This window comes from Astatotilapia calliptera, chromosome 18 (assembly GCF_964374335.1).
Source record: "Astatotilapia calliptera chromosome 18, fAstCal68.1, whole genome shotgun sequence".
Taxonomy (NCBI): domain Eukaryota; kingdom Metazoa; phylum Chordata; class Actinopteri; order Cichliformes; family Cichlidae; genus Astatotilapia; species Astatotilapia calliptera.
In genome coordinates, this window is record NC_137439.1 from 20788246 (window position 1) to 20807261 (window position 19016).

At 40.7% G+C, this 19016-nt stretch overlaps 2 protein-coding genes across 4 annotated transcripts in view; both read left to right on the forward strand.

Moving 5' to 3' along the window:
* Window positions 1–19016, forward strand: part of LOC113010977 (ephrin type-B receptor 1-B) — a 436216-nt gene that overhangs the window by 210898 nt on the left and 206302 nt on the right. The window lies entirely within an intron of this gene.
* Window positions 1–19016, forward strand: part of gpc1b (glypican 1b) — a 60989-nt gene that overhangs the window by 32386 nt on the left and 9587 nt on the right. For both annotated transcript variants that reach the window (XM_026148683.2, XM_026148682.2), the window contains exons 4-6: window positions 3460–3618; window positions 14874–15101; window positions 15646–15809. In XM_026148683.2, coding sequence (XP_026004468.1) covers window positions 3460–3618; window positions 14874–15101; window positions 15646–15809 — 551 coding nt within the window. The remainder of the gene's footprint in view (window positions 1–3459; window positions 3619–14873; window positions 15102–15645; window positions 15810–19016) is intronic.

Sequence of the window (19016 nt, forward strand, 5' to 3'; positions counted from 1 at the left end):
GTACTTGGAGAGTGGCTTAGCGTTGCTGGCACCCAAACAAACACACACACTCACACACTCCAGTTTACTGAGTCAAATGGAAGAGAGTGCTTTGTTTGTATTATTAGCTGACTATTAGGTTAGTCAACTGGAAACATAATGCTCTGTTACAGGTGACCTTTCTCGCTGTACAGTAGATGTGTCTCCAGGGCTGTGAGACTTTGACTCGGTGGGTTCCCACTGCGAGTGTTGTGGTTGTTACAGTGAAAATCCTCACAATGTTGTTTACACCACAGCTGGTATCAAAAACAATACTCAAACCATTTGCTGTGATTAATCACGATTAACACTGAAGCTTTAAGCAAGTGAATATTTAAGTGTGAAAACTCAAAATTAATGTCTATATATGTCAATATCTATAAGCGTCTATCTATACAGCTAGATCAAAAGATGCACTTCCAACATAGCTCAGTGAGACCGACTAGAGAGAGATGCACTGCAAGTTAGAACTGAGTGTTATGTGCTGACATTAAACTTCCTGCAGTTCCTCCTCAAGTCTACTTTTTTGTCTGTTTTTCATAACTAGAAGGACATGGGTTCATAGCGCATAAACAACTTTATGCTTTGTCATAATGAAATGCCTGACTCGCAGAGCCCTATAAAGCGCGCCTCCCACTTCTAGACAGCTTTCAAAGTAATTAAACAAATTTAGCTGTGTCACTTGTATTTAAAAAAGTACAATAAATATTTGAAATGAATTCCAAAATGACGTGTTAATTTAGACAGCACTAATTTATACATAAAAAATTGACCCTCTGAAGTGGCTTTAGCTGGAAGCTTCACACCTCCTGCTATATGTGTGTATGTGAGTGTTTTGTGCGTCAGCATCTATTTGTCCACTCTTTTTTTAGTGATGCAGTGGAAGAAAAGTCTGCAGTCTCTTAATACACATGTGCAATAAAGCTGTCCATTAGAAGGTGCTGGTAGATTGCATTCAATTTGACGCACAAAAGAACAGCATACCTTTCCTGTCTGCTGTCTGCCCTTCGGTTTTCTCCTTTCTCTTTGTTAAATTTCATTTCCTATTTCTCGCACAAATCGCGAAGACTTTATCCAGGTCCTCCTATCCTATGGTCCGTGGGTGTGAGTCACATCATTATCAGTGAGAGGGTGCTGAGAGACGGTCAATGTCACCTTCTCTGGTCTGCAGAGCTTGTTCTCCACTTTGGCGTTTGAGGGGGACAATTGCCTTTAATTGCTTCACTTCAGCGCTGGCCTGCATAAGGCACTTAAAAGACAGAGAACTTGGTTGCCACTTAATCAGTGAAATGCAAGGATTCTTGTTATACACACAAACCCACTCCACTGGCTGGAATACACAACTGAGGCTGTGGACAGGCTGGGGGTCCTCAGTGGGCGACTGAAAATACAGCTACAGTAAATGAAGGTGAATCACTTGCTTGTAACTGTTGAGGCAGTGTGCACAGAAATCACTGGCTCTGATGTTGAAATAGATGGCAGAGTCCATCTCATTGATTTCCACGTTCTGCTTATAGAGTTGCCCTGAGCTCAGAGTCTTCTAGATGCATGCTAATGTCAGCTCGAGGGACATTAATCATTAATACAACACCAGTATGTGTTTATTGAATTTGCCTTTGTGCACACCATGTGAAGCTCAGCCATGTGAGCTGACATAATATGCATTTCAAGACGTGTCAGAACCAGCAAAGCTTTGTTTGTCAGACTAAAGCTTAGACAACATATTTAATTCATGTTAATACGAAATACTAAGACGTAGTTATTCATCGGCTTATATTAGACTTGTTATTGGATTCTAGTCTTTCACCGATGGATAGAGCGGATAAAAGATTTTAAAAAAGTGCACATAGTGTCATGCGCATATTATTTTCGTGAAATATATTGTTCTTGTGTTTTGTGTTAGACCTCAGTAGCACAGGCTTAGAAATCACTTAACCTCTGGTTGCTGCTAGTTGCAAAGAGGTTGCTGCACCACACAAACCTACTTGTGATTGCTTTGGTTGCTTGCAGATTGCAGTGGTCACACATAGTTTGCATGAACTAGCGAGTGTTTACTTTTCTGCAAACACTCGCTGTTTACCCTCTGAGCTGTAGTGAAATTTGAAAAATTTAGTAAACCAGGAACAGAGGATGTTCACCTTGAGATTAAATGCTGTGTGTTATAGATGCAACCAACTTATTTCAAATTGCACAACTTTAACGTTGAAGGCAGACCGTTTCAGTTTTCTGGTTTTCACAATTTCACTACCAGTTGGCGAGCAGTTAGCAAGCGATTGCAGACAAGTCCCGCTTCCATGCAAACTGCTGTCGACCATGGCAACCAAAGCAATCACAAGGAGCTTTTCCATACAGCACCTTGTCTTTATCACCAATGAAAAAAATAGCTTTATAACTATTTCACAAATTGTTTTAAGTTGTGTCTCAGTTTGGGTTGATTTTCAGGACTTGTTATTGGTTTTACACATTTTAAGGTTAAGACAAGTTATTAGCTTAGGCTGGTTTAGGTTTGGGTTAAGGTTATCTTTAGGCCAGTAGATATATTTAGTTCTAGTTCTGCACACTGAATGACTGTATGGGATCATGGATCATTATGGGGTCAGTTTAACCAAGCAAGCATTTCCTGATGCAGTGTTGCTATTATTGTGCTGTTTCACTAAAATTTCTTTTGTAAAACACTGATTAAAAGAAATGTAAAAATGTACGTGGACGTGGACGTGGATGTGTGGGGGTGTCAGATGGTTTGTTTTTTTTCAGCAAACACTAAATAGTTTATCCTATTTTCATCAAACGTCACAAAAATTTCATTCGCCTTATGTCTGGATTGAAGGAATTTCCATCTTACATCATTTGTCCTGATTACAGCTGCAGCTTGACTGCAGCTTTAATTGCACTGACAGCCTCCTTGTTTACAGTAAATTCTCGTATATGGCATTTGACTGTGTGTGTGTATGAACGTCACAATGTCTGAAATAGTTTCCACCTACTTCCCTTTTTTTTTCAGAGTTGTGCATTTGTGTGTGCATGCACTTGTCTCCAAATGTAGGCACAGGAATGCGTGTCAGGAGTGCTCATTAAAACTCAATGCCGATTGCCGCTGTACGACTGCCACACAGTTCACCACGTCTTGCCAGGAAATCAAGGGGGCGAATACACGCAGCTCTACCTCCTTGACTGCCAGCAGACCATAAAAAAGGCCATAAAAACAGCCACTGTAGTTAATTTAGTCCTGTCATGTTCATAGCGACTGTAGAGTATTTTAAACAGCGGAAACACAAAAGCTTTTAATCTCAGTTTTGTCATTCAGTGCTGACTCATGGAATCTGCTAATGACATCTTTCTTTTTTTTCTTGACTGTTCTTTGTCACCCCCTTTTATCCCCTTTTGTTCTTTCCTCCACCACCTTCACTTTCTTCTTTTCTGCCTCCACCTGTCCTTTGATAGGCGAGCACCTGCGCATCTGTCCTCAGGGTTACACCTGCTGTACCAGTAACGTGGAGGACAAACTGGCCTCGCAGAGCCGCACCGAAGTGGAGAACGTAATCAAAGATGCCGGGCGCTCCTTACAGATCTCGCTTACCGGACAGTACAAAATCTTCGATGGTGAGCTTTTTGTATTTATGATGCAGAGTATATGTCTGTGTATTTTGTTTTTTTCATTTTAAACATTCACTGACGCAACAGACAAACTGACAAAAAGCGAAGGAGATCAATGATAGTTTATCTCAAAGTCTACAAAGTTTACAAAGATCTGCTGTCATGCTTCAAAAGGAGCAATTTGCAGTTAACTTTAATTAAAACTTTGTTTCCCTTTTGCTTTGATATCAGTAAAACAAAGCACGATTTAATGCAAAGAGTCAGAACCACAAAAAATGAACAAAGTCATTTAAACCTTTGGTGGCTCAGTGGTTTAAAATGCTTCATAGAAACTGACTGAGCCCAAACAAAGGATAAAGACAAACACATTTCACAGTGAGTTGATAGCGTTCTACACTATTTAATGTGTGAAAAATGTTACTTTTTGTACAGCATGCAAATGGTTCAATCAGTTGGAAATCATTAAGTAAAGTGTCATATCATGTTAACTGTTGAACACTCTTGTATACCCCATCAACAGACTAAAATTAAGATACACTACAGTGTAAAACAGCTGCGCCATCCTTCATTTCTTTATATTTTCTTTTCAAGGAGCCATACTTTCTTTTCGTTTTTTGAATAGCAGTTCTCCAGACTGTCTGAAGGCTTTTCAATGTTTTTCTTTTGGCATTCACTCATTTTCAGTCTAGCCTTTGTACATGATAATCATTATCGAAGTAATGGCTTTTTTGTTTGTTTCTTAAGCCACTTAACACTGACCTGTGAATCATTCAGGCATTCAAGGACTTTACTTGCACCCTGTCATAAAAACACATAATTTATTGCCATTTCTTTTGTATGTAATGTTTTTGCACCAACAGGGTGAATCCTAGAGCGCTGAAAAATGTATCTCAGCATTGTCCTTAAAAAAAAAATTGGGAAAAAATTAAAGACCTGACCTGAGAGATACCTGGTCCTTCAGTTGATCCAGTCCAGCCCAGACTTCAACATTATTGAGGCATTGTGGGATCATTTTCAGAGAGAAAAGAGTAAAAGCTGCCAATATACAAAGAAAAGATTTGAATGTCCTTCAAAAAGTCTGGAGAACTAGTCCTGAAGACTACTTAAAGACATTATAAGAACTTGTGCCCAAGAGAGTTCAAACCGAGTTGGAGAACAAAGGTGATTAACCCATAATATTGACTTTCAAATGCATTAAATTCATACAGTCTCTGTATTTCCATTTATATTTGCACATTTCGATAACTCACTGCACCTAGAGGTTTGGAAAGTACTATATAAGATTATTATTATAGTCTCAATCACTAAATCTGCTCTACACCTTGAAAAATGATACAATAAGATCATAATAATATAAAATGTATGAGATTTTAAGTACAATGTTATAAGTCTGAGGGATGGGAAGAGAGAGAGATTAAATGAGTGCATTGGTACACCAAGGCAATTATTTGTGTGTAATGACTTGCTCCAGTTAATAGAAGGGTGTCTCTGTGCTCCACTTCTTCCCCTTGGCCAGACTGTGACAATGGATCTGTCAGCCGAGGCTCTGAGCTTGGCTAGTTAGCCTGACCTTTTCAGATCACAGTGATTAGTGGCTGAGAGACTTTTGTTTACTCTTTTTCTATTGCTCTGTGTCCTTCGTTCTCATGGACCCTCCTTTTCGCTCACGGCGCCGTTGCTGTGAGCCACCCCGCTCCGAAGCAAAAGTACACAAGCACACAGAAAGCAATCCAAGACCTACAAAATTCTCTCCATTTTAGCTCGTCATCCTACAGTTCTTGAACTTTCCCATTCTTCGGGGAGACACTTCATTTAGCACAGCAGAGCCAGTAAACAACACAGTCCACAGACGCACACATTTAAGCAGCACTCAGCTACAGTCTCTAAACATTGTAATGATTTGCATCCAAAAAATTCTAAGATAAACACACACAGACGCACACATCCCGAACATGGTTGGTTGTGTTCTGTCACAATGAGGTCATTTTTGGAGCTTGTTTTGTGTTTGTGTATGCTTGCCAGACATGCTGTTATAAATGTTTGATAGCTGCTGTTGCTTGAGACAGTAAATTAATTAGACTGCTCTGTTTTGTTGATCACAAATGTAAAAACATTTGTACAGCCTCTGTTCCCCACCCACCGGACTCCTTTCAGTTTTGTTTTTCTCTGCCTGTTTTTCGTGTTCCCTTATCTTACCCCAGTGAGCATCATATGGCGATGCAGAGCTGACAGAGGGAGAAGTATATGTGTGTTGGGACCTCGAGGCCTGAAAACCATCTGCTAAAGGCCGTCTTCTCAAAGAGAGCTGAACGATAGACTGGGGTTAATTGGACCATAATGTGTCACACTTGCAACCACATGACCAGCAGTTTGGCAGGATAAAACAATTTTTTCCTAAAGACATCCTGTTGTTAGCCTTTGCTGTTGTGAAGTGGAAAATAAGACACGTTACTTCTATGTCAGACTACAGTTAAACCGCTACTGTTACATTTTCTTTCGCATTGGAGTGTTTTAAAAGTGGGGTGTCTGGATCAAGAGTCCTAAACATGAAGTATTTTTGCAAAGTTAAGGGAGATATGGTCAAACAGATGAGGAGAAGTAGATTTTAGCCATATTTGTTCAGTGACTTGACACGGTACCATGCTTCCAGTCTCTCCACATCTGGCTCTGTTTAGCAGGGTGTGGGCTAGCTTGCACCATGTGGCTAAATGTAGGGTGTTACTCTTCCAGCCCAGAGAAGTTAGGCCTTTTTAGATTCAGGAACTCTGGAAGAAGCACCAACCAAGCCGCAGATTAGAGGACTGCCATATTCACATCAGCTGACTCTGGGTTTGAGAGACTGTACACTGCATATATGCAACTATATGCTTAGATGTGTATGTTTGCAGGTTTGTGATTTATTCTGTGTCACTATGATTGGCTGTAAGGGATTTTTTTATGTAGCATTAAATGAGTAACCAGTGTTGGGAGAAATAAAAAATTAAAGTCAAACAAATACTTGTCAGTGAGAATAGAAATGAGGGCAGAAATGAAGCAACTTGAGGGATAAAAGAGAGAGAAGGAATGCAAAGGCAGAGTGTGTGTGTTGGGGGGGGGGACCAGAAAGAGACAGCAAGATGGGATTACACATGAAAGTGAGAGGGAGAAGGTCAAGAAGAACAAAGAGAGTGATGGCACCAAAGGGAGCTGTGTGTTAGATGGCAGCCAGGTGTGTTTAACAGATGGAAACCTTAAACCTGGCAGGCACTGTTTGGCCTAATAGTGTCATCAGTGACATCTGGATAATTGTGTGCACACACTGTGCATGTGTGTGTGTGTTGTGTTATTGGCTGTATATCTCAAACATACAGCTTAATGCAGGAGTGTACTTTTACTGTATACGAAACTTGTTGGTACAATGTGAGACACACCCTGCCCCTACAACATTCTCTATACAATTACAAAACCCCTGTCATGATCCTGCTGCTTTGCAGACTAGAGCTACTCTAAGACTTGGCTTGTCTGGACCGTGACCTAAGGAGTGTTTCTTTTTTCTTTCTTGCCAAAACTAATAGAACTCCCATAGATCCTTCTATTTAATTTTCACGGTCATCTGATGAATTGTTATCTTATACCACTGTCATATGAGTTGATAGCTTAAGCATGTCTTTAAAGTAGTAAAGGGTGTATTTTCAAACCCATGAATGTGGATAAACTGGCCACGTGTATGAGGTATATAAAAGGTGTAGAATAAAGCAGAATAAAGAATGTCGGGTTAAATGTGGTTTATAATCTCAAACACTTTGAGTGGTCAGTATGACTAAGAAAGTTCTATATAAACCCAAGTATGTGACAAACTAGGGTGCTTTTGGACCACAACCTCATTTACTTTCTTTTACTAGCTCAGGAGGTAGCAGGTCATTTACAAATCAGAAGGCTGGTGGTTTGATTCTTAGCTATTCCAGTCTGCATGCCAAATATTCCTGGGCAAGATAGATAAATGCAAGATGCTAACCTCAAGTTGCTCTCTGATGCATCCATTGGAATATGAATGTGTGTGAATGTTAGATAGAAAGGTTCAGCATAGAAAAAAGTGCTTGTGTGAATGAGTAGTAAAAAAAGGCAAGGTCTATGCAGTGCTTTGAGTGCTCAGGTAGAGTAGAAAGGTCAGACAGGCCTAGAGACCTGCTGGTGATCCCCTGGCAACGTAGGAAAAAATGTGCGTTCCACATCCAGTTGGAGAATATAAGATACAAACATGTCTGCAAAAACTCGTCATTTATTCTCTGAGCTGTGGGGAAACTTGAAAAAGTGCGACACAAAATCAAAATTGAGAACATTTGCCTTCCCATGCAAACTAGTAACAACCGGGGTAACCTGTTAGCAATGTCAAGGGGATTTTCGATGCAGCACCACATACCTCTTTGAGATCAGTTTCACATTAGCTACTACCAGCAACCTCCAGGAACCACTCACAACCTGTCAGGGACCAGTGGTTCTCCAAAGCATGTTCATTCATCTGATCACAAAATCCCTGAATTGTACACTTAAGTTGCAATGTTTTTTTATTTAGTCAGTTCACTTCCACCTTGTACTAAACCACAAAACCTTCTAATTTCCTGCTTTTAGGGTCACCTCTGATGATGTCATGAGAGACAAGGACATCTACTCCCATTGTGGTCCATAATCGGTTCATTTTATCTGCATGCAAATCATGTCAGTGGAGACCTGGAGTAGGCTGGCCTAATTATGCCAAACACATTACTCACCAGGAGCGATGACGCCTAGGAATGATAAAATTTAAAAAAAGGGACAAAAGTGAGAAAGGGAGAGAGGAATGTGCGAGGAAGGATGGTCTTGAGGAATGCAGTGGAAAGTAAATTAAGGGAATAAAAGAGAACAAAATGATAATGAGGATAAGCAATGGTATGGACTTTTGGTGGAAACAACCAAGGGAGAGAGAGAAAAAAAAAAGTCTGAAAAAGAGAACCAGCTGGATAAGGAAGAAACAGCTTTGGGTAAATGGTGCATAATGCCAGCCAGGGAAAATAGGAGGGGAGACAGAGAGAAAGTGGAGTAAAGGCTTTTGCAGAGGGCCTGCTGATAAACGACGTGCATTATGTGATGTGTCGGCTTGTTTAATATAAGAGGCTTTTTAACGGCATCTAAATTCTGACTAAGGGGCTCGCAGTGTTCCTGGAGCACAATGTGTGTGATAAGTGTTGTTATTGATGGAGAGCCAGTCTGATTCATAAACAGTCTAATGGCTCCCAGACTATCATTTGTGCATTCACTGCGCCCAAGACAGCAGTTGTTTGTTTATGCATGTTTTATTTATTTATTTATTTATTATTATTGGTAGTAGTATACATAGGAGAAGGGAAGTAAAAGCACCAGAGTGCATCACTCAGGTGTGTCTTGCTGGTTATTTGGATATTTTTTAGCTAGCAGTCTATCACAGAGCCATATATCTGTTTTTCATTTAGATTCATTTAGTGGAAATTAGGCTATCGGCCAAGGGAAACACATTTTTAGTCTTTTTTCCTCTATAATTTGAAAATAATGTTATCATTTAGAAACACTGTCAGTTGGAGGTCAGGATAGAAGAAAAACCTGGAGCAACTGTATCATTGCACCAGTGTTTAATACCCCAGGAAACTATCTGAATGCTCAGCCATCAACCAACAAAAATTAAAAGCATGACCAATCAATTTATATTTTAATGTAGAGGGCATCAGCAGTAGAAACAGACACAAATATTCCAGTATTAAAATATGTGTTCAGCGATAGCAGATGTACTGAATGTCCTCTGCTTTCTCATTTTATTTTTTTTATTCTATCTCTGCCACCTGATTTCCTCCCTCCTTCTCTCTTGGCATATGCTTCATGGTTTGCTCCCCGTCTCTCTCTTCTCTGCCAAAGAACCATCAGCTAATGTGATTTTTCAGCACTTGTCAAACGGACAAACAGAATCAAGGCTGTCAAATAAGAGCGAAATATACAATTGCTGCCTTGGCAGCACCGTTTTCTTCTTTTATTACCTTTTCATTCCTTCACTGATCTGTCCGATCGGCCCCTGTCAGTACGTGGTGCTCTGCCAAAACACAGCTCATCCTTCACATCCTTGTGTTTGCTATTTACGACCATACACTAGCTATATGGGGGTGAGTGGATGAGCTGCTGTAAGTACAGTATGCACAAATTAAAGTAGATGAGAATTGGAATTCACTTCTACTTTAATTATTTTGCCATTTTGTTTCGATTATAATGTTATTCTGTTGTAAACAATTCTGGGATTGGAAGTATTTGCAGTGTTCAAGCGTGGTCACAAGGGCTTTGAAACATTTTCTGCACATGCCAGGAACTGTTACCTTCCAATTAGAGGAAACAAACGCTTAAGTTTTACTGGAGACTAGAGAGAGAGGAGGTGATAATAGGCACACTGCAAAAGAATTTGCACTTTTAAAATGAGCCTAATCATGAACCTATTTGTAATTTTGTTTTTGTTTGTTTTTATTTTGCTTTTTTCATTCAGTGATATGGTTTCCATGAGATCCAATTTTATTAGACTGTGGTAAATGTTCCCAGGCCCATTAAGCCCATCGTATGAGTGACATAATACTCAGTCAGTTAATACCCTGATGTGAGAAAACCATTTGAGATCAGTCCAAGCTCTAAGAAAGAGTGATTGGCAGCTGGGGTAACATCACTGGTACCTTTCTCTGAATCTTCTGTCAGTGACACAACTTGAGTAGTAGGGAGAGGATTAAAGCCAGACAGACGGTCACGTGAAGAGGGCACATGGAAGGTGAGGCTGTTTGTCTGGTTTAAAGGACTGTATTAAAGCATGAAAGAATACAGGGGGCTGTAGAATAACTGAGCGCAGACATACAAGGTGTTAAAGCGCGTGTGTGTGCGTGCGTGTATGTAATTTAAGGAGGTTACAAAGCATCCAAATAAGAGAAAGTAGGAATAGACTTAAAATAAGCTTCTGACATGTCAAGGTGGCCTAGATGTGAAGCTCAGAGTGATTACAAATGAAATCATTAACTTCCCACTCAGCGCAGGAAGAAAGTCATTAAGACACACATGCTTCGCTTAGCTCACGCGTGCGTGTTAGACAGTTAGAGAGATGAAAGAATGAAAGCAAGAATGTGACGGGTGTAGAGTGTCGCTTTGGTGATGTTAGCGATTTTCTTGATCTGCTGTCACATTAAAGAAAGTTATAGCTGTTAATTATGAAGAAATGCATTAAGTGTGCTTGGTGTTTGCAGCAGACACAATATTATCATGACATCAAATCGCGAAACGCCACAATCAGTAGTAAGTGTGAGCTTCATATTTGAGGTTTTTGAGCTGTAATATGGTTGTTGTTAAACTTGATGTGCACCACATGGTGTATTTGTGGCTAGACCCACTCTGTTGGCCATGAAGTGTTATGTATTGCTCATAGTTATGTACACAGACGGTTTCCTGAGGCTGAGAAACTCCTTTTCGTGTATGTATTGACCTGTCAATCAAATTAGAGTTTGAGTTTATATACCAGGTTGGCTTTTTAGGTTCCCAGCAGATAAATGTTTATTTCTTGCCCGATAAATGTGTAAGTCTTGACAGCAACAGTTATTTTTTAAATAGATTAGGATATTTCTTCTGACTGGCTGCCTCTTGCAAATAGGGCTGCTGTGTTCTCACAGACAGAGCCGTGTGCCTGAGAAGACTGCATTAACGATATCATACACATCGTACGCCAAACACTGTCAGAAACTTGGTGTTTAAAGCGGTCTGAAGGCTGAGCTTCTGGCTTATAGGGATTACTTGTAAATTTGCTGACCTCATTATTTGAATCTTTCTCCATTTTTAACATGAGCATTCGCCATATATGTATAGCTTTACTGTAAACACATGTAATAGCGTGCAGCTGTTTCTGCTGTTATTCGTCCCGTCTGTCCCCTCCACACCCGGTGTGCTGGGATATAGGCAATTAAGCATCCTTTCCCATCAATCTTTCCCCCAGAGAGCAGACACCGGGGGAGAAAGTGTAGAGGTTAAGCTTTGAGGGATGGCGGAGGATTGTGGGTGAGCGTAAAAGAAAGGGCGTATATAGAGAGGGAAGTCATATGACTCCCTATGTCATGGAGATGCAAACCGATGAAGAATGAGAATGAGAAAGGTCATTTTCACACACAATAGCCCAAGCGAGCGAGCGTGCACACACACATGCACAGAGGGTTTGTGTCATACTAATGATGGCTATTACTCACTTGAGTTAAAGGGCAGAGGAGAACTGTACAACACTGTACCATTTACCGAGATCTGCCCTCCACATGTGAGCACTTAAAACATGCCCCAAGCAAAAAACTGTAAACAGAAATGCAGATTGTGCATTGAATGGCGAAAACAACTTCTCCTCAGCAGCTGAACAACATCCTTTGCTATTCTGCTGAAAGCCATTTCATTTAGCCAGACTTATTTACAGTGTGGCTGACAGTACACAGCAGGAATAATTTCTAATAGAGATTAAAAGTAAATCTGCACCTGTCAGAGCAGCTTCCCTTCTGTCTGTCTGACTGCTGCTGTGTACTCTGGATTGTGTGTGTGTGTGTGTGTGTGTGTGTGTGTGTGTGTGTGTGTGTGTGTGTGTGTGTGTGTGTGTGTGTGTGTGTGTGTTCGTGCGGGGGCTGTGATCCTTCACTGTGTACATATGAATGCGCTGTCACTTGGAAGTTGCTTTCTCTGTGTGCTGATTCGATTTATATATATATAAGAATGTGAGTTCTCCTATCATGCATGTAGCTCTGCTGGTATGTGGAGTCTGGTCCAGTGCTGTGTTTGCAGATAGTTTGAGTGACAGGAGGATGGGGAACTGGGGAGCGATGTGTCATGCAGCTGCTGTGTAATAAATACTGGATATACAGCTGCTACATTTCAGAAGCATTTATCTCGCCAAGCATTACAATATAAGAAGTGATTTGCATCACAAAGATGGCATTCGATGTGTTGACATTTTCTCTGTGCTATGAAGTCTGTAGTTATAATTAGAAGCTCGCTAGCAATGTCTTCTGTAACTTGCTGAAGCAGTTTGCACCAACCTTTTCAGCCTTTAATCATCACAGTGTTTTACTCAACCCCCCATTTATCTAAAGTATTATATATTACAAAGTTTAACCTGGCCTACCATTGTTGTCATCAGGGAGTAAGCCCTCAAATTAGATAATTACTTGACTTGCTTGCTTTCTGCCAGTTTTAAGAAATCATCATCAGGGTTTGAGCATGAAGCATACTATAAATAATCTGACCTGCCATTATTCTGGGTTTGAAGCAAGGGGCAACTTCTGGAGCTTAAAAAAGAGGCCAAGGCAGATGTGGCGAAAACTGTAGTGCCTCTGGGACTAGCTGATGAGTTAGCATTAGATCCTTACATCCACGTAAGGTAATTTCTGGCTTGGAAAAAAAATGGCAGAGACTAAAAACACTAATGTTGAAGCTTCAAAACGTGCAGTCCAAAACCACATTTTACACTGTCTTTCATTTCCAGCAGGCAATTAAATGTGGCAGAGAACAAGAATGTGATAATGGTCTCTATTGCGTCAGGGAATGGCGTTTTAGAAACCAAAACAAAGTAGAAAATCAGCTTGATTTAAACAGAAAAATATCCCGGCACGTTCCCAAGATTAAACCACCACCCAAAATAGGAAAATCAAAACTGGAAAAGTATAAGCCTCAGAGTGTTTGCGAGAAGAATGAAAGACAAAAAAAGGGTTTAAAAATGAGCAAATCTCTCACACTTTTATTTCTTTTACCAGAAAGCAGCAAAGACCAGCAGCTATGGAGCAAAGTCAGCTAGGGTTTATTAATGACTGGGAAGGCAGAACAGAGATACAGTATCCAACAAGGCCAGAGCTTGGATAATGCTACACAGATGGGTCAGGATGGACTTAGCATATTAACATGTTATGTAACACCAAGTGCTGTGATTGTCTTACTGTGCCCCGATTGGCTCTGCTCATGTGGGTGTTATAGCTTTGCTACCGTATCACTCGGAACGGTTTTTCCTACAAGGCAGGGTGTGTTTGTATTTTCTTTAAATATGCAAGACAGTGTGGGAGATGGATGTTTGTGAGTGCTGTGATGTTGCTTTTTTTGTTTTGTTTTTTAAATAACTGCATCAGGGGACTAAGCTAACCCCAGGAAAGGGGTCCCATGTGGGGGCTGCAGCATCCCCCTTTTTTGCAGTGCCTCTCGACTGTGGGTGGTTGTTGCCAAAGATAAGACACCTATAATGCAAAATAAATACTGCTGCAGACTACAGTCTCCATCTCCCTAGCACACAGACACTTACCATATCCACAAGGATGTACACACACTCAAATTCACTAAGGTGCCAACCCTATTTGTAACTAAAGTCAACAAAGAAATGCAAATGTTGGCTGGAATGGATGGATGGTTAAGGCACACTGTTGTCGTGTTGAACTTTCTGTTGTCATAATCTTGCAGAAACAGGGCTGAATTTCTGAGTTCATACATAAAATGGATGTAAACTTGTTTATGCCACTGGCCACAGAAAATGTGGGATTTGTGAAAGCAAACTGAAAATGTGCACACCTCTCAACACAAGCCCAAGGATAGCAATGAGCTACCCGTTACACCTGTCTCATCTGATACTCTTGTTTACTCCTGTATATTGCTATCTAAAAGCTTTACGTTAAATCAATCTTAAGCTTAACATTATGTACGTCTATACTACTACGAGTTTTTGCAATGTTTTAGTCTGTAATTATTGGTGAAGCTGTATTAGATTGTATTGTGAAACAATACAACATTAGTGTTGGATATGAATTTGTATGATTTTCTCCAAGTGTGACATCCTGCCTAGTTGACTCTTTCTGTTTATCTGCTTGTGCGCTTGAATGTGTGCATGTGCCCATTAACCATATCTGTAAATCCTCACTTGGAGCAGTATATAACCAAACCCCCAAGCACTGTCAGTTCCCTGACATGCCCTAGAGAGGCATTCTCGCATACTTTAACTTAAGGTTCATTGACAGTGTGAGGCTGTTGGCATGCAGCACAAAGCATTTAAAAAATAAGTGGAATTTTGTGTTGGAATAAGTGACTTTTTTTGCAAAAGAGTACTGTATTGACGCATCTTGTATTGATGGCTCTGACTTATTTTGAAACGGTAACATTAAGGTCTACATGGAGCAGCACATTGCAAAGTAATAAAACACGAGAATACAAATATTTCACATTATAACAGCTGTTTAAATTTTTGTTGTTTTCAGGTCACTTTCTAGATTTGCTGAACCGCTCTGAATTGAACCTACAAGAGACTTTCACTTCAACTTGGGGCTCTCTATACAACAAGAATTCGGATGTTTTCTCCGAGTTATACACAGAATTGAAGAAGTACTACCGAGGAGCCAACATCAACCTGGAAGAAACACTTAATGACTTCTGGATCAGGCTCCTGGAGAAGCTCTTTTTCCAGGCAAACGGGCAATATGTCATAGGTACATTTAGTTCACTTGTTGGACGCACATAACAGCTAAAAGCTTTTCGCTGGCTCTCTGCTACAGTAAAAAAACAAAAAAAATAACTTATTTTATTTGGCTTGGGATTATTTCATGTTCTGTTAACCATATTGGAAACTGGTTTATTACAGTAATACCATGAACCTGGCACACTGCAGCAGCTAGCAGCTCTAGTTTCTTGAGAATTTGCTTTCAACTGTGATTACCCACATCTTTTGTTCACCTGATGACCTGCTTGCTGTCAGAGCTGTTGAATCAAGAAATCGCTTAAGTACAACGTGTCTAACAAAGTGAAGCAGGCTAAAATATATCAAAAGCAACACATGTAACACATCAGGTCTAAAGAAACTGCTAAAAGGTCCGATGCACGTGTAAGATTTTTTTTGAGTAAAAAATAAAATAAATGATTTATTATTTACTTTTAAATCATTTTAGCTTCAGCCTTCAGGGGTTAACCCAAAACCTTGAGAAGTGGTGAGATTTTCTACTTGAAGATTTCGTTTGATGTGTTTGCTGATTACAGGTGAGGACTACCTGGAGTGTGTGTCTAAGCAGATAGACACACTGCGGCCTTTTGGAGACACACCCCGTCAAATGAAGATGAAAGTCACGCGCACGCTTGTGGCTGCACGTTCGTTTGTTCAGGGCCTGGTGACTGCGGGCGAAGCCGTACGCAGAGTATCCCAGGTAAAACTATTTCTTCTCATCTTGCATGATCCTTTAGACTGAGCAGCAGCTCTGTTTTCCTGCCCTCACCTCTGCAGTTCCAGGCCCAATGCATAATTTAAACAGCGAAATCTAGTTTTGTACATAATAACGGGCATCTTAATAAAAATGTACCGACAGCTCTGGTGGAGCTCAGGATTCATCCAGAGAAGCTGAGCTGTCAGCTGTGTGGAAGAACTCGGGGCATCTTCTTTGTCAGAGGCCTGGCTGATATAATGTTAATGAAGTTAAAACCGCTGCCCCTTGTGTGGAAACATGAACATCACGACAGATTTTCAGAAGCATTTATTATTTCTGTGCGGTACAGCGCTGTAGGTATTGATGTAAGGCAAAAAAATGCTGCTGGCAACAAACAAACATCAGCAGCTCTACTAATGTTTCTGCAAAATAACGAGTAGCATTCAGTGACACCCGAACAACATTACTGCGAGATCCAGAAATTAATCGAGCATATTTCAGATCTGCCTGAGTCACATTCACTGTATAATGACAGAGTTATGTAATTGGAGAAAAAAAAAGGGGGGGGGGGGGGGGGGAGTGTGTGTGTGAGTAAATAAACAGAAGAAAAATTAAAAATACTTTTCCACAGGGTTCAGTTTTGATTCTTTTCCCCTCAGATCAGCGTTAGCAGAAGCAAGACACTCTGCGAAGCATGGCCTCGGGCTCAGCTTGCCCCTGCAACTACAGTTAATTCCCTCTCCACGCTGAAAAATGTCTCCCTAGGCTGTGAGGCAGGTTAATTTCCCCCAAGAGAAATGATCCCCTCTTTGTAAAAGGCAAGAGTAAGGTTAAGATGAGAGCGAGACTGAGAAATAATTTCAGGGAGGTGGCCGGTATTGATGCCCCTGTGAAAAATATCTGCTGTCAGACAGTGGGCAAGCAGAGTGGAGAGAGATGAGGTTCAGTGAAAAATGCTTTGAGGAAACAGATCCTGTAAAAAAGTATGAATATTACAGGTATTTCTTTGATAACTTTGTGCTGTGAATGACCACGAAAGGGTAAAGGGCGAGAACTACTGTGCGACACATCTGGATGCAAAGGAAACAAATATATGTGATGCTCTTTCCTGTCACTTTAATGTATGTGATTAGTTTGTGGGCGTTGTCAGACGTACAAAGACCCGGGGTTCTTGAACTAACGTACCACATGCAGAAAAACAATTTGACCTTTTTGCAAGTAGGTGGAGGAGTAAACAACAGAATACATGTGGGGAATGTTGCAATTCCTATTCATGATCCATCAATGCTATTTTAATGAGCATCTTTTTTAGACAAACATATTCATATACAGACTGAACCCCAGCGTTGAAAGGTACTAAAAATGTGCACACACATTTCTCCCGGAGTTACTACGCCTTTTTTAAGGCATGATCCTCGACCACTTTGCCAGTGCTGAAGAGTAGTGAGTGATGAGTTCACTGAACAAGGGTGGCTCGGGGAAAACGAGTAAATAATTAGCGCAGCTTTTAACAAAATTACAGAATGTCATTTCAGCGCTAATGCCAGGGTATTGGAGCTGCTGCGTTCTGAATGAGGTCATGGAGTGCCTTCTGTCCTATTTAGAGTAGAGCACTCTGTAGTGCAAGAATAGTCACGATGGGCACACTTGGTCAGTCTGGTTTTAAAAGAGAATTTTTGGCGTGTTTCAAAAAACACGCAAGGCCAAGTTTCTTCCGAGTCAAGGCCTCTCTGATAGGATTTGACTGGACGAGGTGCAGACATCAGCCAACTGTTCAACTTCACATGTATAATTTGTGCGTTTGTCTGTGTCGCTGTCCTCCCAGCACACAGTCACAGTTGTGCTGTACTTATGCAGATTGGTACAGCACTGCGCTTGATAGGAATAAATTAAAACAGTGAGAAAAATGTGTGTGTGTGTGTGTGTGTGGGGGGGGGGGGCAGATATAGGAAAGCTTTGACAAAATCCAGCTTCCTCTCGTATCCTTATCTTCCTACTCTCTCATTTTTTTGTGTGTGTGTGTGTGTTGTCTTTAAATTCTGCAGCTCTTCTCCTTGTAAATTGTGAATAGTAGTTTCTGTTTGTTTCCCACAACCACACCCTGCTGTGTTCTCTGTCTGTGGCTGTATCTTGTATATAAATTAATTTCAGCTTTCCCCTCCATTCCAATGAAATTCTATTAGCAGTAGATTAATGCATGTGCATTAATGAGGCAGCCTCTCTTTTTAGAAAAAAAAAATGTGCACTGAAACTTGCAAAGAGGTCAGTAACTGAAGGTGTTTACTGTAGGCTGCTGGAGGAGGTATTAAGGCAGGATAAGACAAAATTCCCTCTGTGTATGTGTGTGCCTCCAATCCTTGTAGTCCTCCACAGAAGTTTGTTTTCATAAGAAAGATGAAATGAATTCCCGATAAGCCTTAGCTGTGGTGGCAGGTGATGAAAGAGTATCCTTAAAGGATGCTGTGAATAGAGTAAAGCAGAGAGAGAGAGAGAGAGTGATAATTTTAGAGATGTTTTTATAAGACAGAAAAAAAGGTGTCAGCAGGAAGGTCTGTCTGGCTTTCTGGTTGAGTATTAATTCCTCCCTTGCTTCGCTTTGGGCTGCACCAGTTGTTACGTGTGTCCTTAACTTTTTTTTGCAGACTGTTTTATTCCCTCGGGTAAGGGGAGAGTAGGAAGTAGGCCACGCGAATTGCTCACTCTGGAGGCAAGGAGTCGGGATCAGCTTGTTCTGTAACACAAGGGAGGAGAGGCTGTCCATATATCCTTACTAATTACAGAGGAGAGACAAACAGAAAGAAAGACGGTGTGTCTTCATGGACATTTGCTGTGGGCAATGTACAAACAGGTATGGGAAGCATGCAGTGAGGGTGAAGCGAGGACGACTTAGAGTATGAAAGAGACATTGAGGATCCGCATGTGCGAAAAATATCAAGGAATATATGTCGAACTTTATCAAACCGAGATGGGTTTCTGCACTCCAGTAGGAATAAGATATGGGTTGTATTACTACTTATAATTTGAAAGCTTTTACTTTCCTAAAGCCAGGTGTGCCACAGTTTCCAGGCTGCCAGCCTTGGGAAGTTGTCAACATTAACCTCTAACAAGCAACACAGCAGAACTGCACATTTCACGTCTCTTGTGCAGTGCCAGTGATTCCCAGTATTGACACTGCATGGATGATGTAGGAAACACTCGATTAATCTCTTT